The sequence below is a fragment of the Diabrotica undecimpunctata genome, chromosome 5 (assembly GCF_040954645.1).
Source record: "Diabrotica undecimpunctata isolate CICGRU chromosome 5, icDiaUnde3, whole genome shotgun sequence".
Lineage (NCBI taxonomy): Eukaryota > Metazoa > Arthropoda > Insecta > Coleoptera > Chrysomelidae > Diabrotica > Diabrotica undecimpunctata.
The window spans coordinates 105,175,240-105,199,800 of NC_092807.1; the positions used below are offsets into that span (position 1 = coordinate 105,175,240).

General features: G+C 32.9%; 1 protein-coding gene across 1 annotated transcript in view; it reads left to right on the forward strand.

The window, feature by feature from the left end:
• The window catches only part of LOC140441613 (uncharacterized), a 65,114-nt gene extending 46,561 nt beyond the window's left edge, over positions 1–18,553 (forward strand). The window contains exons 4-11 of the mRNA XM_072532453.1: positions 247–408; positions 4,446–4,697; positions 4,954–5,155; positions 5,301–5,435; positions 8,167–8,327; positions 8,412–8,647; positions 13,182–13,413; positions 17,699–18,553. Of these exons, the coding sequence (XP_072388554.1) occupies positions 247–408; positions 4,446–4,697; positions 4,954–5,155; positions 5,301–5,435; positions 8,167–8,327; positions 8,412–8,647; positions 13,182–13,413; positions 17,699–17,940 (1,622 nt within the window). The 3' untranslated portion in view covers positions 17,941–18,553. The remainder of the gene's footprint in view (positions 1–246; positions 409–4,445; positions 4,698–4,953; positions 5,156–5,300; positions 5,436–8,166; positions 8,328–8,411; positions 8,648–13,181; positions 13,414–17,698) is intronic.
• The last annotated feature ends 6,008 nt before the right edge of the window (positions 18,554–24,561 follow it).

Below are 24,561 nucleotides of genomic sequence, written 5' to 3' on the forward strand. Positions count from 1 at the left end.
ACTCCAAATTATCCAAAACATTCCGAAACGGATCTAATATTGTATTAAGTCTAAAATATCGCTAATATTCATCATTAACTTGGAAACTGTTTTTGTATTTCGAAGTGTCTAAATATTGACCAAAATTCTTTCAGATTGGCCAAAAATTGTCCAAAATTGAATAATTACTTAATCAGACTATCGTTTTATATCAAATATAAATATTTCATTCAGTTAATAAAAGTATTGATAATTTATGATTTTTAGGTGTCACTGGCTATCGATATGGACCTAATACGAGACAAACTGATTTTAGAGGAATTTGTACACTAAGTAATGCCGACAGGCACCAGCTGCCGAGCTCCTTTAGGGTGTCTAGTTATGTAGATGAATATTTTGAAAACCAATGTGCACCCGTGGACATAAATAGTAAGTATTGTTCTTTTAGATATCGCAAATATATTTTGAAAGGCTACACAGTACAGGTATATTGGTTTAAGACAAGCAGTTCCAAATTTTATAGCTATAACATCACAGTTACTAACAATAGAGCCTGGTATTAGAAATAACGTCGTTATCAAAAATAGGCTGTTGTACCAGTAAATACCGATGGTGTGACTTACTGTAAGATTTATGCTATGCTTGACGTTTGTACAGGCTTGGAATTGATTCAAGTTCAACAATAAACGAATATGCAAAATACAATTGTTACTGTAATGATAATAAACTGTAAACTAAAACTTTATAATTGCTTTTAAATATCCTGGTAATTCACTTAAACATCATCATAATTTTATTTTAAAGAAATGTGAATTACATAATGGTAGCTTGAACACCAAGCTTTCATTTATGGTTCCCATATTACGTTAGAGAAATCTAATAAATTAATTTATGATATTTAGTCGCCAACTTTACCGCAATGCTTTCCTACAGAGAGATCAACAAAACGTTGAGAGAGTCTCTCACTTTAAATATCTCGGATGCTTCATTATAAACAAACTAGACATACGTAAAGAGATCAAATGCAAAATTGAAGCAGCTCGAACGACGTTTCTAAAAATAAAATTATGCTTCGGTAACCATAGCTTAAACCTAAAATTACATCAAAGAACAATCAAATGCTATAAGTAACAGGACTCATCACAGTTACTAATTTAAATATAAATATGCTAAACTAATCAATGGTTCTGAAGCACAATTTATTAGAAACATTTGCAATAAATTTGTTTGTTTTTTATTAATTATTATTTTGACGATTGATTTATATCATATGAATTCATTGTTGACTAGTCAGGCATTATATAGATACGTCACTTTAAGAACAAGAGATTCGTTGTCAAAGGTAAATATTTAAGTTTTTGTCGGTCTCAAAACTTACTCTTATATTATAATTTTAATATCATTGATAATTGTTACCAATTAAAATAGTAAGTATGGTATTTACAGGTGCGTAGGGGTGTTAATACTGTAAGTTAGTATTATATTTTTTATTTATTACCAACCGCAAAAATTCTGGGAAATAATTATAGCGAGTAGATTTAGTTTCCAATTAATTATTCAATAAAGAAACTGAGAAAGGATATAAAATATCTTGAATTAGAATAATTCCTGGAAATTATTGGTTACTTATCTATGCGGATATTTTTTTTTAAAGTGGCATTCATCAAGAGTACAAACAACTATAAAAGGATACCTCTAGTTGCATCAATAATTTTTAGAGTAAAAAAAATAAATGACATAAGAAATGTAGAATAAAAAGTCCTATAAATACAGAAATAGTAGCAGGAAGAATAAAAATAGGACAGGAGTTACTGCAGAGACTAATGTATGCCGAAAAAAAAATGTGTGAAAATAAACGCATGCCAGAGGAGATTTCCAGCAAGCTTATAATAGAATAAAAATAGTAAATGTATAAAGCAGTACTAGGAATCGATATCATATCGAGTTAGTTCATATGGCGTTAAAAGAGAGAGAAAATTAAAGATATTTGGAACAGACGTAGACTAGATGAATTTGTAGTAAAACAGGGGTTGAGATAGAAAGATTTCAATCTCTACTATTTTTTTTAGTCTAGCACTGTAAAGAGAAGTACAAAAATGCAAGATAAATTAGAGGAGAAACAGTTTTTTAAAAGTGAGCACAAAAATTACAAACCAAATTGAGAACTTAACTTACTAGTTGAAAAAGACTGATGTGTTTTGTACACACTTACAACAAATGAATTAATTGAAAAGAAGTATTTCAAAAGTGTGTAAAATATTTATTTCCTAGCTGAGCGATTACGGCTTGCAAAGTCATCCTCAGAGCTTTGCTATAATCCTCCTCCTCAGTCCTAATCCCTTTTGGGATGTGGTGACACCATCAGGCCTTTACAGTTTTTGCACGATTTCTATCCATCCTTCTCTGTCCTGGGCTAGTTGTTCGGCTTCATGTAACCCTTGGTTAATCATTATTTTTGTTTGATCTACCCAACTGGTTGGAGATCTTCCTCTAGATCTCTTTCCTTTAACTCTACCCTCGACTATCAGTTTTGCCATCGTACCTGTTCTTCTAGTAATGTGTCCAAAATACTGCAAATATCTCTGTTGTATTTGTTTAAGCAATCTATCCTTTGATGATCAATCCAGGATATTCTCAATATGCGGCGGTATACCCACATTTCAAAAGCGTCCAGAATGAGCAGCCTGAGAGACTGGGTGTTAATAACATTCGGATGTTAACATTCATTGGGGCGAGGTGGATTAATTCGTGTAATCAGAAAGCACTCCACCGCGCTCCAACGCTCCAAACCATCCGTTTTACTTTTGTACTCTGATAGGTGATAGGGGCTCTTTATCAGCCAAATACTCAAAGTGTGGGAGTCCTGCTTACAAGAACTTCAAACACGATATCCTAACCCAATGAATGCAGGCTAGCGTGAGGCCCTCTTTTCCTTCTTTCTCCAGTGACGTATCTTCGAAGTGAAATTGCTGGTCGGGCCTCGCGTTTCAGCTCCAGGCTATGCCCAGTTCGGCGGTTCGGTGCTCGAGGATATGGGCCCTTCGTGTCCGGGTTTTGGGGTTTTGTTAATTTTTTTGGGTGACTTTCGCCTTTTTGTTAGTATTTTTTAATTTTTTTGGTGACTGAAGCCGTTTTTGTGTTTTTTATAATTTTTTTTGAAGGATATCTGAAAAATAATGCATCATTAATGCTTTAATTTAACACAGTGCCATGACTTCTCTTCTTTAATAGAGCTACAAACTTACCTAGTATATATATATATATATATATATATATATATATATATATATATATATATATATATATATATATATATATATATATATATATATATATATATATATATATATATATATTAACCAGGAATTGTTGCTTTGGTCGTTTGTGTTTCCATCGATGGAACGGATCAAACCTTATTCTTTCTTACAGTATCAGGTTTGGGTGGTTTTCTAGCTTAGCGAACTTAACTCTGGCTTTTTCGACCATCGTCTTGATCACCCTTACTTGCTGTAGTTCTCTGAACAACAAGCGTTAAGCGACGTATCTGGGTACATTTAACGTTTCATATAGGCTGTTGTTATCGACCGCTTGTATCGTCTTTCTGCGTGTATTACAAATATGTCCCCATGCAGGAGATGCGTATGTCAATATAAACAGTATAATACTGTTTATAAATCTGATTTTTTTTGTGCGTAGTTTACTTTTTCTACCTGCAAGTTCTCTTATTACAGCTCTAGATATTGCTGCTTTCTGTATTGTTGTATCTACGTGCTGATTAAATGTTAGTCCTTGGTCCATTGTGACTTCTAAGTATTTATCGTCTTTTTTCTATCCGATGGGATTGTTTTGCACTCTCAGCTGTTATTCTGGGTACTCCCTTCTCTTTTTGAATATTTCTTTTTTTCTTTGTTCCTATATTTAGCCGCAATCGCTGTTACGTCTGCATAAAGGCTGAGTAGTGTTCCAGGTGTTCTTAGAACATCGGCAAGGTGTATTGTATATAGTAGGGGCGACAGGACCACTCCTTGCGGTACTCCAAACTCTAGACTTATTGTAAATCATCATGACCATGCGGACCCTATTGACTGCCGCCCTAAATATTTCTGCACTACTGCATTTACACCACTCCCTCAAGTTCTTACGCTACAATATTCTTCGTCTTCCCACATTTCGCTTTCCTCGAATTTTGCCTTGCATAATAAGTTGCAATAATGAGTATTTTGGCCCTCTCATCACATTTCTTTTAATAGTCAACTACATTTCAGCTTCATTTCCTATTTCCTATCCCTAAAACTTGCCATGCAAATTGTATCTCGTGATCGGAAATGTACCGATTATAGAAAAAAAATTTGAAAATTTCTTGTGGTAAAGAAGATTAACTTTTCAAATGATTAATTAACACTTATTTTTTGAAATCAAAACATTTAAACCTATATACGTATTTTTATTTTGTGTTTTTTTTTTAGAGAACGAATTTTGTGCTTACGAAGAATATGAAAATATGACGCTGGCACACGTTGACATCGTCTTTCAAAAAAAAGATAAAGAAGACTGCCAAAAGATGTGTGACGAGTTCCATCCATTTAACTGTCGAGCTTTCACAATTGTAGATAATAATCAATGCTACCTCCACAGCGAAGACTCCAAAATTTATGGACCAAACTCATTGAGAACGAGACAAGGAGCCGTGTACTATGAGAAAGCAACTTGTTTAAATAGTAGGTATATTTTAGGAAAATAAAATCATGAAATTATCGTGTTTGTCCCTCCACGATAGAATACGGTAAAATAAATTTTCAAAATAACTAATGCAAGGGTATCTACATAATACGTTGTTAATTTAATTATAAATTAATCAGTAATAATCAAAGACATACATTTGACTTGGACGCTTTGATTTAATTCGTATAAATTTAATGATGGCGCATATTCGAAAATACTCCTTGCCGAAGATACTAATCCTTTTTTTATTAGTTTCAGTTTCCTGCTCAGAAACCTACATGACAGTTTCATATAAACCTGAAATAAATTTCAGAGGTAAAATGTACATGGAAGGTTACTCTGACAATAACATATGTGCAGTATCTGGTAAAGGTATTTACCAAACAATTTCTTTACAAATTCCTTTACTAACTGGGCAGTGTGGGATTATTAAAGCCGATGGTCCAATCAACAGGTACGTTTTAGCTATATTAAAAGAGAGAAAAAATAAATACATAAAGTAAACGAGATGTTTTTTGAAAATGGCTTTTGATCTTAAAGCCAAAACGTTAAGATGCTTAATAAAGAATACGAGAAAATCATGTCTTTTTCATTTTTAGGACTCTTCTTTCAGGAAATCTGTTGATTCAGTACAATTCATTAATTCAAACACAAAATGACAGGCTGATAAGAGTAGGCTGCATATTTGGAAACGAAACAAAAGTTGTCGTTGGCACTGGTGTTCAAGTTTCACCGTAAGTTATAAATTTACTCATTTACACTTTTAAGTACTAGGTAATTATAGCATAAACAAATGTGGGAAGAGGAAAATAGCGATAGAGAAGAGGAAGAACAGTTAGGAGCAAGGGGAACTAAAATAAAAGGATGTAAAGAGATGATAGGGATATAAGAAGAGAATGGATAGATCGATAAAGCATAGGATTAAGAACCAGGATGAGAAAGAAGGACAACAACAATGAGTAGAAATTTAAAAAAGAGAAGAGAAACAGGAAGAGGGCATTAGGGACGAATAGTCGTAAGAGATACAAGGAGAAAATAATGTGAGATTGGGAATGGAAAAAGTAGTAACGAACGGACGTAAAAATGCAGAAAAGAAAGTAATTACGAAATAAGCTAGGAAGGAAAGAAGTAAACAAGGTGCAAATAATAAAAAGAGGTAAGGAGAGAAGGCTAAAGCAAAGAGAGAAAAAAGTGTTTGTGGAAATATGGTTTAAAAAAATCAATAGTACAGGAACAAATAGTCATAGACGAGAAGAAAGAAACAAAGGAATTTATGTAGAAGGAAAGTAGTAACGAACAGACTTAAAAATTAAAGGAGAAAAAGAAATGAGTGAATTAAAAAGGATGTAAAGAAGAAGGAAACATTCAAAAGAGGTAAGAATAGAATGTTTCTTTTTTAAGTGCCATCTCCGTTACAAATGTTGGCAATTATCGTAGCCATTCTAATTATTGAAGTAACTGCTCTGAGGAGTTGTTTTAAACTGCAACCATTCTCTTAGTCTTTAGGCAAACTATTTTTTTTTTCAACACTTCTTTTATCTTCTGGTGTCTTTCAAATATTTCTGGCACATTATGTAGAAAATATGCAATCTTTGGGGAGAAAAGAAAACACACCATAAAGAATTTCTGGTATTCTTTAGATTACTTAAATATCCCTGAGCTAACCAGAAATATTTAAAACTATTCGGAAATCCTCCAAAGACTGCCCACTCATTATATACCGCTTCTAAAGTTGTACAAAAAAAGTTCTAACACATTCTATATTACCTCTGATGTCCTCCAAAGAGTTTTGACACATTATATAAAAAACAGACACTCTTTAGAGAAAGAAAAAACGCCGTGTAAAGCATTCCTGATCTCCTTCATATTCCTTATGTATTCGTGAACTGGTCATAAGTTTATTCGAAAATCCTCCAAAAACTTCTGACTTAGTACTGCTTTTGAATTTGTACAAAAAGTTCTGAACTATTTTATATTGCTTTTGGTGTTTTCCAAAGATTTCTAGAACATTATATAGAAAATTAACAGTAGACATACCATTAAAAAGAAAAAACATACCATAAAGCATTCGTGATATTATTCAGATTTCTTAAATATTCCTAGACTGACCAGAAATATTTAAGACTATTCTGAAATCCTCCAAAGTCTTCTCACTCATTACATACCTACTGCTTCTGAAGTTCTACCAATAGCTTTGACACATTCTATTTTGCTTCTGATCTTCGCGAAAGATTGTTGACATATTTTATGCTGTTTTTTAAGTTCTTCAAAGATTTCTAATAGATTATATTATTATAATACTTCTGAATTTCTACAGATCCTCTTGTAATATTCACTATACATTCAAGACCTATTGCGAAATCATTCAGATCACTGGGGAATAAAAAATTTTAAATGTGACTTTCTAAGGGTATATTTAATATTTAAATTATACTAGTAGACTCTAAATAATTTGTTTTTGGAGAAATCTTATCTGTTGTATATATTTTAGTGTTGTGTCATTCGTTTATTTTACGAGGACCGAATCAATCAGTGACCGACTCCGAATACGATCGAATCATTTCAATTGTTCGTTCGTTGTAATACGTTTTGTTGCCGTTTAAAAGAAATAACGAGTAATCGATTGATTTAGCTGAATCGAATGAAAACCGAGAACATTGCTTACGGTATTTCATGTGTGTATTCATCTTCACCTAAATTATTGGAATATCACGTTTATTTTCACCTAAATATATCTTTATTTTTTAACATTTAAGTGCGGACAAATTCTTAAGAAATTATTCGAGAAGCTAGAATTAATTAGGTTTTTGTTTTTAGGTTCTTTAGAGTAACTCAAAAATAATTATAAATTTATATGGAAATATGTGCTGCATCCAAATATAAATATTTTTTTATATTTAAAAATTTAGTCTCGCTCTAGCTTTGTTTAAAACGCGTGCAAATAGATATTTTACGATTTTAACTGCCTACTAACTATTAACGAGCGAAAGCAATCGCTGGGGCCCGGTAGAATACTTTCCAATTCCATTACTTCCGGAAGTAGTGCACACAGTTCCTTGTATGCAATTATTAATTCAATATTTAGTATTTTTCAATCATTCAAACGAACGCATTCAGCCGCATAGCATATATCGGTCTTCGTCGCAAGTTAGGAACGACCTAGGATCGAAAGTAATGACAGTAGCTGTGGGATTTTGTTTTGATTTGATCGGCGCCGTCGGCGGTCGATCAATCGATTTTCGTGACCGCACGATCGGATCGTTATGAACTAGCGGGATTCGGTCGTTCAATACGTTGAAGTGATTGAATCAAAATGAACGAATCAATCACGATTGATACAATACTAATATAATTATATTTTCAAAGATTGTTAACCTATTTAGATTTTTTTTAAGGCGCACCTATTAAGGGGTATGAAACTTGTGAATTATTGGTGTTTGACTGCTGTAATCTGTTCGGTTTCAGGATATTACCAAACCGAGGAAGCGTTATTATTATTCCAGGACAAAATTCAACTGTGCCAGACGTAATTATGAAAATTGTAGATCCAAATACTGGTGGTGAAGTGAGTGATTCACAGATAGGCCAATATCTTCAGCTGGAGGTTATTTTAAACAAACCAGGAAGTAAGCAAACAGTATCTAATCAGCGACAATATTAAAATATAAATAATAAATAGTAATATCGAGTAAATTACAACATATTTTTAGATCTGGACATATACGCTAGCCATCTAATAGCGATGACCGAAAAAACGGAAGAGTCGATATTTTTACTGGACGATAGGGGATGTCCAACTGATCTCAGTATATTCCCAGCACTAACCAAAGTTAGAACAGAAGACAAAGTGGCACTTACCGCCAATTTCCAAGCATTTAAGTTTGCGGATTCGCCGATCGTGAGATTTAGCGTCATTATTCAGTTTTGCGTTGAAGAATGCCCAGCGGTAAGTGATAATTCTTGTTTTTCTGGATATTTCTTTAGTCTGGTTACTTTTGTCTGCTCTGATAGCTTGTCCTAAGTAAATATAATCTTGAATGTGTTCTATGTTTGTTCCACCTATAGTAATTACAGATCTGTCTTCTGTATTAGTCATTATTTTAGTTTTCTTTAGATTCATTTTTAGTCCTTTCTCAAGAGATGTTTTTTCTAGGTCTGAAATCATTATTCGTAGTTGTTCCATAGTTGTTGCTATCAGGATTACATCATCGGCAAATCTTAGATAATTTAAATATTTCCCGTTTATACAAATCCCTTTATTGTCCCAGTCTATAGATTTAAAAATGTCTTCCAACGCCAGAGTAAATAGTTTGGGTGAGATTGTATCCCCTTGTCTGACACCTCTACAAATTCTAATTAATGGAGTTTGCAAATCTCTGTCTAGCTGAATTCTCATAGTGGCGTTTTGATATATATTGTGGATTAACATTCTGTACCGTGAATCTATTCAAAAATTAACTAGCGCTTCTTCTACTGCCCATAGTTCTATGCTGTCAAACGCTTTTTCATAGTCAACAAACTTAAGGGTGTGAAAGTGGTCGGTTGTGCTGCACCTCTTTCTAAATCCTGCCTGTTCAACTGGTTGGTATGCATCAAATTTGTTGTTTGGTCTAGTTGTGACATCTTAGTGAAAGTTTTATAGATTTGTGACAAGAGAGATATTGGTCTATAGTTAGCTAATTTTGATCTATTTCCTTTCTTTTATATCAGAATTGTATTTGCGTATTCTTGCGGTATTTGTTCTTCAAACAACCATTTATTGAAAAGTATCTTTAGGTAGTCTTTTATCTATTCCCCCCCCCCTTCCTTTAACATTGCAATTAGAATTCATCGTCTCCCGGAGCCTTATTTCTTTTCATATCTCTAATTGCTTTTTCTATTTCTTCTCCGGTTATGGGGGGTAATATTTCAGAGTTTACATTCATTATTTTCTTTTTCAGGTTTTGTTGAGTTGTATCAGGTGGACTGTTTTTAGAGCTGTAGAGGTCACTATAATATTCCCTTGTTATCTTAGATATTTGGGTTCTGCTTTTTTCTATTACACCTTGTTTATTTTCCATCTCTATGATTTTATTTCTTCCTAGGTGGGACTTGATAGATCTTAAGTTTCTGTTTTCTTCTATAATCTTTTCGATTCGTTTTTCTTGATGTCGTTTGAGATCTTGTTTTATATGTCTTCTTATTTCTGTATTAAGGGTTTTGTATTCAGTTATATTTCTTTTATTTTCTTGTAGTAGGCTTCTCCCTTGTTGTAGCATGTCTAAAGATATGGCACTTAGTTTTGATTTTTTGTCTGATTTTACTGGTGCTACTTCTAAGCTAGTCTTTAGAAGTTCTTCAGTGATGGCTTTGTTTAGTTGATCTAGATTTAGGTCTGTTAGCTTTAGTTCTTCAGCTGTTCTTAATTTGTTTTGTTTTGTTCTTTATTCTCCTTTAATTTTTCTGAGTGGACTTTTTTCTTAGAGTGCACATGTTGTCTTCGATCTTTTTTGTGTTTAATACTTATTTTAGCCCGTATCATTCTGTGATAATTACCAGTAAAGATTGAGTTTATTACTGTGACGTCTTCAAAAATGTTCTTTTTGTTTGTTAGAATGTAGTCAATTTCATTTTTAGTGTTCCCATCTGGCTACATCCACGTCCATTTCCTATGTGGTTTTTTCTTGAAGAAAGAGTTCATGGCAAATAATTTGTTGTTTTCTAGATAGTTAATCTTTTTCATTTCTTTCATTTCTTACTCCATGTCCAAATTCTCCAATACAGTTTTCGTTTTCTTTTGGTTTTTTCCCATTTTCGCATTAAAATCGCCCATTATAATCGTGTAGGTAGTGTTTCGATACGTCATGGACTCTGTGAAGTGTTCATAGAATTCTTCCATTTCTTCGTCTGTGTGTGTAGATGTCTCAATTTTATGAGCGTATTTTTTCGAAATCAGAAAACCAACTCCATCCAAACTTTCGTTTTCTTTACCTTTAAAATACAATATGTTTCCGGACTTTAGCAAGATGCAGCTTTCACCTTTTCTTTTTACCTCCGATAGTCCCATTGCAGGTGTTGAACTTTGTCCTCTAATTCATAGTTTCTCGTCTTTAGACAAAGATCTTACATTGAAAGTTGAGATATACATTTTTGTTGTATGTATTGATATATTGTATGTATTAATATATATATATATATATATATATATATATATATATATATATATATATATATATATATATTATTTATTTTCGAGCCTATCGTGTCCATGACACTTGTTCTTCGCATTTTGAAGAGAAGGCATCACGGGTAGCGTCACGAAATAGTGTTTCTTCACATCAATTTACTACTCTCGATCAATTCGTTTCTAGTCATAATATATATTCATTCTAAGCAGATTTAAATTAAAAACTGCATGAAAAATAACTAACAAAATACATTAAAAGAATATCTGTCAATAAAAGATTAGATGTATAACGATTGTCAAAATAGAAAAGTCATAAATGTCATCCAATTAATAACAATATTGAATCATCTGTTTAAATTTTTATGATACACAAATGCAATTATTATTTTTAAACATCTAATTTGGTTTATATAATAATTAAATTTATTATCAAATGATATTTGTTTGTTTTATTATTAATTTAGGAGCGATCATAATAATTTATTGAAATATTTTAATATAATATAATTTGTTTAAAATACAAATAATCAATAAATAAATAAAATTATTTTATTTAATTTTAAAAATATTATTTAAATTTTAAAAATACAGAAAACATGGTTTGAAGCTACGCGCTAGTCTACTGTACCGCCTACTGTACCATTTTTTTTGTATACAGAGTGGAGTCTTGAAACAAATATTATCTCTTAAACGGATTGTCCGAATTGTACAAAAACCGGGATTCAACCATATTATATTACAACACTTGGTATTTTATCTAATTACAAAAGTTTTAAATAAATAAAACTACTCAATGCCAAATAGTTTTAAAGTCATTCAGAAATATAGAATGCGATGATTTTGATATTAATTCATAACTAACCATATCCTGACGTTTGGCAATACTTCCAAAAACGAAAGCTTCTTTCTGGGGTTTTATATAATATCGAACATTATTATTGACATTCCCTGTACTAGATGGGGCAAAAGTAATCACCCTATTGGAAAAACGCTATAACTTTTTCAAATGGCGTTAAATGTAAACTCTATTTTAAATACAAATCGACAAGCCATAAATCAGTTTACTCCGCAAGAACGCGGAATAATTGTTTCCATTTTTTTTTTCAATTCGGTAGTGTTGGTACACCAATTGGACAAACACTGCGGCGTTTGACTACTCGCCTTAAAGAAGCTCAGACAACACAAGATGCTTCCAAGACTGGTAGGTCCCAGAGCAGTTGATCTGCTGAGAATATCGCCGCTGTTGAACAAGATGTCTAAAAGGAGTTCGGAATATGGATAAGACGACGTGCCACGCAATTAGCCGGAAGTCTCTACGCAGACTTTTGGTAAAAGATTTGAAAATGTTCCCTTAAAACGTGCAGACAGTGGATCAGCTATTAGCGGTTGACTGCCAAACGTGTTCAACCTTTGCTCGAGCGATCCTGAATCTAAACAAAAAGGAGGACGATTTTTCTTCGAAAATTATCATGAGCGATGAGGCTCATTTCCGTCTTAATGGTTACGTGAATAAACAAAATGATCGTTTTTGGGGCACCAAAAATCCGTGTATCACCCACGACAAGCCATTACATTCGCTAAAAGTTACTGCGTGGTGTGCTGTTTGCTCTTTGGGCTGGAGGAGTCATCAAGTTATTGTTCTTGGAGTACGCCGCAGACTAAACGACTACTCTGGAACCGTGATTGCCGAATTTTTCTTCCTCAATTGGTGGTGGTTGGTGCCACGGCACACACCTCTCGATCCACAACCGATATTCTGAAGGAAGCATTTTCGGGTCGCTTAATCTCTTGTGTTGATTTGCACTGGCCGGCTAGATCACCTGATTTAATCGTTCCAGACTTATTTGTATGGGATTTTTTGAAGCCGCGGGTTTACATCAACAATTTTCAGACCCTTGAGCCCTTAAGAAGGATATTCATCAGGAATGGAAGAACCTGTTACCCGAAGTTCTGGCAAGATATCAAAACTCTGGTGGCGGCCACTTCGCCGATATCATTTTTTTGACTTAATGGAATAAATTTGAATAGATTAAATAAACAAATTTACAAGCAGAATGAAAATATTTGATTCAAAAAATTATCGCAAAAGAACATCGGGTGGTTACTTTTTCCCTACCTTTTTTAGTTAAAATTGGAATAACTATTTAAATAAATAAATTTACAATTATTTAGTACCACTTTAATTTCATAACAAATACTCATTTGTCTAATACGATCCTGGCAAATGTCTTCTCGATGTGCCCAAAAGGCACTGAGAAGAACCATCCATTATTAATTTATCCAATATAGATAATAAGATCTTTATACTTTTTAGGTGAATTGTGCTGGAAATGTGATATCCTATGGACGACGAAAACGAGAAACGACCCAAATTGAAACTATAAATGGCACTACTGTCATACAGTTGAATAGAACAGTGGTTCAACCAAGGTCGAATACTATGTTTGAAATGCCCCTGGAGTATATTATGATAGTACGACAATCCAACAAATTTGTATCAGACAGACTCGTGTTAGGGGATAATAAAATTTTAGTAGCAGGATATGGTAACGTAGTAATTTATTATACATGTTATGCATAAATACCGATTTTATTTTTTTAATTTCTGTAAATCTACGAAGCAGTATTTTTATTCGATTTTAAACACTTTAGCTCGAGTGTTTAAATCGTGAATCGAATAGAAATCAATTGATTTTTATTCGATTTTATTTTAGTTCTTTTTTGCTGTAAATTTTCGCTCTACTGGTCTTTATTTTCTATTTCTCTAGTCAATGTTGTAGTTCGTTGAGATATTTATGAAGTTTTCAGTGTCTCTTGTTGGATCAACTTCTGAGGATAAAATTGCACTCTTGTCTATGAATATTGCTATTAATATGTCATCGATTAGAGAGACATAAAAAGTATATAATAGATAAAAGAATACCCCAAACACGCTGCCCTGTGGTGCTGATTCCGTTATTTTATGGTAATCTGACAATTCATCAGCTGGCCTCATAAAAGCTAAACTAATTAAATACGCACCAGATAAACTATAGTGTAATATGAAAAAACTATTCGAAAGGTGGATTAATGACGAGGAAGTTCCAAAGGAATGGAAAACTTGTATACCAGCAATTTATAAAAAAAAAGGCAACAAAAAAAACTGCGAAAGATGACGAGGATTGTCTGCTACTAGTAAATTCAATAGAATATATAGAAAGTTTGTTAAACATAAAATTGAAAGTGAATTTACCGACACAAGCAGAAGAACAGGCAGAATAGGTTGATCCTCTATATTAAGTATAGTATTACTCAGATAATTTAAAAAAAGATTACTTTTATTCAGGGAATACAATATGTACTATTTGTAGATTTGCAAAAGGGCTATGATCTCTCTCTATCTCTCTCTTGTCGTTTACCCATTACTGAGGATCGTGATTTCTTCCAATATTCCTAACAATTTTTCTCCATTGGTCTCTATCTTCAGCTGCTCTGAGAGCTTCGCAGAATGAGTTTCCAGCTGAATTCTTAATTTGGTCGGACCATCTAGTTAGCGATCGTTCTCTTGATCTTCTCCCCGGAACGTTTTCAGAAACAATTAATTTCTCCAAACTATCGTCACCTCTGCGAACCACGTGACCGAAAAATTTCAGATTACGTTGCCGACATATTTTGGACAGTCTTTTTTTAATCTCTAGTTGGTTTAAAAATGAAACGTTTGTCCTATGTGCTGTCCAAGGTATGCACAGCATTCTTCTCCAGCACCACATCTTAAAGGTATCAATTTTTTGGCGCTCGCGCACGCGAAGGGACCAAGTCTCTGCCCCGTATAGAAATATTGAGAAATACAAGGGCATTCACCAAGTTTGAGAGATAGATCTGTCTTTCTAAACTTTAGTTAGACGACTCATCGCATTTTTTACCATACCAATACGTCTCTGAACTTCTGCTTCACAGTTACCATCTAGTGTTCCTGTAATATGTTAGTAAGTTGAATATTGTGGAATCTGTCGACCACCAATATTTTTGTCTTAGTTTTATTGATTTTCAGACCAACTTGATTGCTTTCATACTCAATTCTTCGCAGGAGATTGAACATTTCTTGCTCATTTGCTGCTATAAGTGTAGTGTCATCAACAAATCTTAAATTGGAGATTTTCCTACCAGCCACTGTTACTCCACCGGCCCATCCATCTAAGCCATCCTTATGATATGTTCACCACCTCTCTCGGTCTTGAATTGGTTTAAGAACTGATCTAGTCTTACTGTTTCTATATTGGACTGGTATAGATTTTTAATAAGTGTCACCAGGTATATTGGTGTACCCATGTCTATTAAAATGGACCACAGATTTATCCAGCTTACACAATCAAATGCCTTTTGGTAGTCAACGAAGCATATAATCATAGGTACTTGAAATTCTCTAGACTTTTCAATGAGTTGTCTCAGGTTCAAGATTTGTTTCCGTGTACAAACCCCGCTTGTTCCTGAGGACCCTTTATAAACCCCTGAGGTATTTGGTAATGTAGATAGGTTTTTAATCTGTTTTTGATGATATGTAACAAGATTTTACTAGCATGTGTTATTAGTGACAGTGTGCGGTAGTTTTCACATCTGGTAGTAGTTCCTTTTTGTTTAGCGGGATATAAATTGAGGTACACCAATCAGATGACCACTTTCCTGAATTCCAAACAGCTACACAGATAGAATGGATGGTATGTGTTCCTTTGTTACCTAGTAACTGTAGTATTTCACCTGGTATTGAATCAATGCCGGGGGATTATTTCTCTTTAGCGATTTAGTTGCATCTTTGACTTCAGCGAGTAAGACAGTAGGTTCTCTAGAGTAGTCAGAGGGCCACTGATTTTCTGCTGGTATCTCATTATTTTTATATAGTTCGCCAGAGTAGTTTCGCCGTGTTTCCAACATTTCGTCAGTATCGGTCTTTAGATTACCTTCTTTATCTATTACAGACTACGTTTGAGATTTAAATTCTCTGGTAAGGAGTTTGATCTTTTGAAATAAATCCCTCAGTTCATTTCGACAGCCATGTTCCTCTATCTCTCTGCATATTTGAGAGATGTAATCAGCTTTGTCTTTGCGGCACTGTTTTCTGATTTCTTTCGAGATAACGCTTTGTATTCATCGTTTTTTCCGTATCTAGTTTTATGTTCTTTTCTGTGTTGAATCACAGTCCACGTATTATTGGATATCCACGGCTCACGACCCGTGGAAACCGCTGCCTAAATGCCTATAATAGCGTACCATTAAACAAATCATGGAAAACAAAGAAAATAAGTAAACAATGGTATAATAAAAGCTGTTAAACGACTATAAGAAGGAACCACTGCCAAAGTAAAAATAAAAGAGAGATGGTCTCAAGACTTTGCAGTAAATAAAGGACTTGAACAAGGAGTTCCAATTTTAAGAGTTGGTCTGCCGCCAACTCTTAAAATTTACTTGGCAGAAGCTTAATAGTATCATTTAAGACCAAAACATTTCAAAATAAAATAAAAAAGAATCTATAACTTCATTGCCAAGCATATGGAAGTGAAGTAAGGCAGATTAAAGATAAAACAGACAAGATAACTACAGCTACAGAGATGGATTTCTGGAGAAGATCAGCAGAAAGATCGAGAACAGAAAAGGTAACAAACGAAAGAATTTGAGAGATAATGGATGTAATACACTCATTATTAGACGATATAAAAATTAAACTAATTTGGTACGAACACGTACAACGCATGAACGAGGAAAGACTACCAAAACAGATTTTGAAATGGTCACTAAGAAAAAGAAAAAAGAGAAGAAGGCCTAAAAAAAGTTGGGGGAAGGTATAATATGGTATTGGGCCCTTACACGGCTAGCTCGATCGATTTCCTTGTTATTCTTCGAAAAATAAAGATTGTATTTTTTCGTTCATTATTGATCACTCAACATTAAAAACGTAACTCGGGTCAATTCGACAGCGTAAACAGGAGACAGTGTGTAAACTCTACTACTAATAATAATAATATCGTACAACTTTCCTCAAACAATCGAAGTCCTCATTTTTTTTTTTTTTTTTTTCATCGTTTCATCACACATTTTCTAATTTATTTCTGAGTTTGATTTGACACTCAGCAGAAAAAGTGTTAACAAGATTAACCGAAATTTTAAATTCCTTTGTTCTAATGATTTTATTAGATCTGGTAAAAAACTTACACTTTTATGAACATAAGTTCCTTAGCCATTTGTACGTTACTTGAAAGTTCTTGACTTTCAGTTACACACTGATTTAGTTTGAATATCTAACACAAAGTCTTTTTTGGCACCAAAATTTTTGTAGAAAAGTGCTGCCTTAATCCATATTCCCCATCTTGTAATTACGGGCTCTTGAGGCAAGCTAACATCTGGTAATTTTTCTTTATAAATTTACACACGTAAACCTTTCAAAAATACTGTTTTAACGTTTGAAATTAGTTTATTGACTAAATCAAATTCACTTCTGAGAACTTGGACTACTCTCTTTAAGCCATGTAGAGGAAAGTGACGTGACGTTTACCATATTTGGATAAAATATTTTTCTAAAAAATAAATTTTGTCTTACCTTTACATTATATATATATATATATATATATATATATATATATATATATATATATATATATATATATATAATATAAAGGCCTTTAAACAACTTGAAATTTCTTCCAAAAAGGGCATCTTTTAGATTGCGGGACGATTAATTTCAAATATCCCTCTTGAAAACAATATGGAAGTACCTTAGTTTCCCGGAAAAAAAAACAGAAAATATTTCAGGTGAACCTTTTAGTTGGACCACCGTGTATATAATTGTTCTTTTTTTCGCAGATTATGCTACAAATGAAGTGTGTCTAGACTACTCTTTGGTGATAGCTTTAATAATTTTATGGATAATCATCCAGATATTCTTCGTCATTGGTTCCATAGTTCTAGTCAGAAGATATAAAAGATACTACCAACACGAATGTACGAGGCAATCGATGGAAGAACTACACAAAAACTTTGGTTTTGGAAGTAGCAATCTAGAAAATAGAAGAGTACATTGGGCTGATACGGAAAATATTCTTTGACGCTTGCAGAAAGGACTTTTGTGTAATATAGACTGATTTTTTTGTAAATATGGATTAATTTTCAAATTAATGTACCGAGCCATCGAGAAAAAATGGGAATTAAAGTAGGTTGTGCAATTTACATTTAAATAACGCCAATTTAGTCTTAAATTAGCCATTAGACATTTTTAGTCTATCAACCCATATACCATATTCGTTGCTATAATTGTCAATATAGAGATTAATTATTTGTGTTGTGAATATAATACATAAAAAATTAGATTATGTATATATTTGTCTGTGTAAATGACTAAAATCTCAACATACGACATTTCTATTGTACAGACTACTCTGATTGCGTTTTTCTGGCTCTATAGTTGATTTGTATATGGGAAATGATTGTAAGAATCAAGTCAAAATTATTCTTCGGTTCTTTTATTTATATATAGTTTTTCTTGTTATATAACACCCTTCTATATATGTATATATTGTAGATTATATATATTTTTACCCCATAGTTATTTATTGTTTATCAATCTTAAGCTTTTTTAATTTGAGCATAAAGTGCCTATTGTAATACCAAAGTTGTATTTAGAAACTATATAAAATAAAATTAAAATAATAAAATAAATATTTGAATCTATATTGGCTAATTATTTATTTAAAATAAGGAGGTTTTATTCCACCATTACAAACAGTTAGCATGGAGGACGAAGCTGTCGTCAGCGAGCAGTTTAGCAAGAGGCCTGGGTGAGTTTTGGTATAACAGTCGGATTGTGGCGAAAGCTGACAAAAGTAGATAATCAAAAACTTCTTTTTCTCCAATACTTAACCAAGACCACGTTGCTTAAGTCAGGAGTTTCATTGGGGGTAGGTAAGGATAAAAATAATAGAAAAATACAGATTAAAAACAGATAGATAAACGATATATAATAATTCGATAACAAAATATAACAGTTAAACAAAGAAGATTTTGTGCTGGTTAAATTTGGGACTGTAAAACAATTTATTTGCTGTTTTGATATTGATTGTATTTTGTAGTTACAAGTGGTAGAAGTCGAAACTGGTTAGGATCGAGAATAATTGCCAAGATTTAACTGTAGAGGTAGGCGCGGCGCTTGTCGAGATCCGTAACCGTTACTTATAATATTTATATTTATAAATACTTTAATTATTTGAATAAGAAGAAAGATGGCGGATGGTAAGGTTGATGAATATGGTAAAAGAAAAAGCAAAGAGGAGATAGACATATTTAGCAGGAGCAGAAAAGTGAGCAGAACGCCAGACAGGTCGAAACCAACAACGAATGAAACCAGCAGCCAGAACAAAATGATGGAACTAATGAGACAAATAGCAAGCGATAATAAAAAGAAAAACAGGGACCTGGAAGAGATAAAAAATACAATGGGTAATATGATTGAGGAACTAAAACAAATTAGGAAGGAAAATAGTGAATACAAATTGCAAATGAAAGAAATAATAAGAGAAAACAAAAATCTAAAAAAAGAAATGACAACGATGAAACAAAAAATAGATAAAATAGAAATAGCCTTGGAAGCATGTCAGAAAAAAAAGAAGAAAAATAACCTAATAATGAGAGGCTTACCAATAGACACAATAGAAGCAGAGCAACTGGAGAACTTCATAGAAACAAAAATGGGAGTAAAATCAAAAATAAATAGGGTACAAAAGATAAATGAAACAATGTGTGTTATCGAATGTAAAAAATTCGAAGATAAAATGAAAATACTGAAAGCCAAGGGTAAACTAATAAACTATAAGCAACATAGAGTATATATAGAATGTGACCTAACATTAAAAGAGATAGAGATACAAACAAATCTAGAAAGATAGCAGCAGATGAAAAGACTAATGGGAAAAGGACAAAAATTGAATATCGTCTCATAGTTATTGAAGGCATTAAGTGGAAATGGAATCAAAAAACAAGCTAGATAGAAAAGATAACATACAATACAGAACCAACTGGTTCAAAAAACTAGCTAAAGAAAACACAATGACGGACCGAGAAACAAAACAGGCACAGAAGAGGGTCATGAGCAGATCTAAAGATAATAACACAAACGGAAGTAAAAACAAAGTGAAGTACAACTTAAACACAGAAAAGAACAAAACAATTTGGAAAATGGCATCATGGAATGTGAGAGGTATAAATGGGAAGGAAATAGAACTGGGGGAAGAAATTAGATATAAGAACATTGAAATAGTAGCTATAACAGAGACAAAGAAAAAAGGAAAAGGATCAATAATATTAGAAAACGGAATGTTACTAATATACAGTGGAGTGGAAGAAACGAAGAGAGCTCAGGCAGGAGTAGCGTGCATGATAAAGAAGGAGAGTATCACCAAAATAAAAAATTTTATGTATTACAATGAACGTATACTAAGAGTAGACATAGATATGGATACAGAGGAAACCAATACAAACCTAATCATATGTTATGGACCAGATGAAGACGCAACAAAAAACGAAAAGAATGAATTCTGGGACAAATTACAAGAAGTGATAAATGACTGTACAGAGAAAATTGTCATCACAGGAGATATGAACAGTAGAGTGGGGAAAGAAACAAAAAAAATGGAACAATGTCATCGGACCTTATGGGGAGGACAAACTAAACAAAAATGGAAAATTACTACTCGAATTCTGTCTAGACAATAACCTGGTGATTATGAACACACACTTCCAACATAAAAGGATACACAAGATCACAAGAGAAGTCAAATCAAGAGACGAACAATCAATTATAGACTATACTATAGTGTGCAAAAAACAGAGAAGAACTGGATAAGAGACGTAAGGGTAAAAAGGAGTTATGAAATTGGTAGTGACCACTATCTACTAGAAACCACATTCAAAAGCAAAAGAAAAGAAATAAAAAGAAATGAGAACATAAACAGAAAACACAAAGAAACAATAAAAAATTTTAAACTAAGGGAAGAAACAACGAGAATAAGATACTCAGAAGGACTAGAGAAAGAGATGGACAATGAACATGAAATAACAGAAACAATAGAAGAAGAATGGGGTAAATTTAAAAATGCGATGATAAAAACAGCTAAATCAATATGTGGAACCACAAGAAATAACAACAGAGGGAAACGAACATCTTGGTGGAAAGCTGAAGTGAAAAGAGAAATAAAAGAAAAGAAGAAATTATGGAAAGAATACATCCAAGACAAAACACAACAAAAATATGAAAATTATAAGGGACAAAGAACAAAAGGTAAAGAGATAGTTAAGAAAGAGAAAAAGAAAAGTTGGGAAAAATTAGGGGAAAAAATGGAAGAAAACAGCACAGAAAACGTAAAATTATTTTACAGAATACTGAAAAACCTAAGAAGCAACAAAGAAACGAAACTGAAACAAATAATGAACAAGGAAGAAACAATAATAAACGACGATAAGACAATAATGGAAAGATGGAGGGAACATTTTCAGCTGATACTGAATGGAAATCAAGCGAATACAATGGAGAAGTAAAGCCACAACAGGAGAGTATCCATGAGAAACACAGAAAATCCAGAAACTATAGAAAAAGAAGAACTGGAAGAAGCAATAAGAAAGATAAAGATTGGAAAAGCACCAGGAAGCGATGAAGTAGCACCAGAAATGATGAAATATATAGGAGTAAAAGCAAAAGAAAAATTGTTATACATATATAACCTAATATGGAAGAGAAAATTAATACCCAGAGAATGGACAAATGCAGTAATTATACCTATATACAAGAAAGGAAACACAAGAGACTGTAGGAACTATAGAGGTATATCACTAGTATGTGTAGCAGCAAAAGTATACGAAACCATAATAGAAAGGAAAATTAGAAAAGAAATAGAACATAAATTAGAGGATGTACAAAGTGGATTCAGGAAAGGACACAACACACAAGACCATATATTCACCATGCAACAAGTAATAGAAAAAGCCTTAAAGAAAAATAAAGAAAAACATCTGAGCTTTATAGACATGGAAAAAGCATTCGACTCAGTCAAAAGAAAAGATATATGGGAAAGCCTAAAGAAGAAACAAGTAAGTGAAGAACTGATAGAAGCAACAAAAAGTAAATACATGAAAACAACAAATACAGTAAGAATGTTAAATATACAGTCAGAACCGTTTGAAACAACCCAAGGAGTTAGACAAGGGGAAAGTCTCAGCCCAGTACTATTCATAAATGTAATAGATGAGATAGTGAAAGAATGTAAGAAAACATTCAAGAAATACTGCATCGGTTGGAACAGAATGCAAATGATAAATGCTGAGATGTGTATATTTGCAGACGACATAGTATTAATTGCGGAAACGGCAGAAAAACTGAAATACAACTTAGAGAAATCGAACCTAGAAGCAAGCAAATACAACTTAAACTTAAACAAAGAGAAGACTCAAATAATGAAAATATCAAGGAAACAAGGGACGGAAGATCAAATAGAAGTAATGATAGACCAACAAAAAATAATACAGACAAATTGATACAAATACTTAGGAACAGTAATCAACAACAAAGGAGACATCGAGGATGATCTTAACAACAGAATGAAAAACACAGGAAAACTATTTCAAGCACTAAATAGAGGATTCCTCAATAACAAAGAAATATCAACATAGACCAAGATGACAATATACAAAACAATATATAGACCTACAGTGACATATGGAGCAGAAAATTGGATATTAAACAAAAGACATCAGAGCAGAATTCAGGCAGCAGAGATGAAATACCTCAGAAGAACGATAGGAGTAAAAAGAACTGATAGAATCAGAAATGAAGAAATAAGAGAAAGACTCAAAATTAAACCGATACTCGAGTCAATCAAAGAGAAAAAATTGGCATGGTTCGGACATCTAACCCGGATGGATAATAATAGACAAGTAGAAAGAGTGAGGGACGCCAAACCAATAGGGAAGAACAGAAGAGGAAGACCCATTAAAGAATAGAACAGTGACATCTCGCAGATACTGCAGAGTAAGGGTAAGACTTGGCAGGAAGCAACACAGATGGCATCCAATAGGAAGGAATGGAGAAAGTTCGTTAAGAGCTAGGACACCTCAGAAGACTGTCAAATATTATAATTTAATGAATTGTATTTTAAACGGCCTAACACCGAAAGGTACAAATGGGTCTACTGATTAAGTAAAGTAAAGTAAATTTGGGACTGTAAAACAAAAAGATATGTACTATGTTGGGAGAATCATTGGTAAATGTGATGATGGGGATGTTGAAATTACATTTTTGAGAATATCATCTAAAGTAAATTATAAATTTTTCTACCCCATCGTACCAGATATCTCTAGTGCTTCTTTATCAGAAATTGTAGCCCTTTTGCCAACTCCTTCTGAGCAGGGTACAAAGCGACATAAATCATTATTGTCTTTTTCAGTTTCATTGGAAATCTTCAATATGCATTAGGGGTTTGATTAAGTATCAATATAGTTTTAAATATTGTAATAAATAATTTCTAAAACATTTATATGAGGTTGTCATTTTTCCAATTATGTCTGAAGCTGCCCCATTCCCCGTCTGAAGGTGCCCCCAAGTGGAGCACCTTCAGACGTTTTTGAAAAAGTGGTTTTGGTTTTTTTTACAACAAGAATAGGATTTAACATTAAAAGCTTATATACAGTGAAATTTGGGTGAACAATGTATTTTATGAATATTTTCTTTCTTTATTTGGTGAGGTATTTAGAGTGATATGACAGTTCAAATTTTTATGTCTGAAGGAGACCCACTCTCCCCTACATGTATGGTATGAATTGTTATCGCGTATTAATGTGATCAGCAAACTATGGCAATCTAAGTCCATTTAGACATTTAAACAAAGTCCATTTAAGCATTGCCCTTAAACATTTGCATATATTTTGTGACTGGATAAAGAATATCGGCAAACTGGATTTGAAAGATGTTTGTCTAATGCACAACAATTTTATTGATAAAAGCTGTTATGATCTGATGAACGACTTTAAAAACAAAAGAGTAGCGAAAAAGAAAAGGGTCTTTGATTATGAGGGCGAAGATAGACTGTCCCAAAAGCCGGTATGATGCAAATTTTTGTCTATGCTTAATTCAATTATTACCAATATGGATTTAAAATTTATGGCTTTAAATCAAGATTATGTATTCTATAGTTTTCTGTATGATGATATAACTAATGAAAATATATTCCACACGAACAAATACTAAAAAATGTGAAGATTTGCGAGTCCTACGAGTGGGTGAGAGCAGTGACTTTCAACCTTACGAATTACTTATATGAAGAATTATAAATAATGATCCCTAATTTACCTAACTTTATAACAGACGTGAAACAGGTGCTTCAATACAGATGGGTAATAACTTAAAAGAAATATACCCAAACATTTGCATCGTCATTAGATTATTAACAATACCAAGTACAGCCTCCACTGAAAGGAGCTTCTCAAAATTAAAACGCATTAAGAATTATTTATGGAGTAGGTACAATATCACAGGAAAGACTTTCTGCGGTCACAATTCGCGATTGAAACTGAATGTAGAGGGCAGGTCGATTGCAGTGTCATGGCCGATATAAATGGTATAAACAACTAATGTTTACCATTGCTTTTGCATGTTTAGTTTGGTTTAAGACGAGTTATTTTTATCA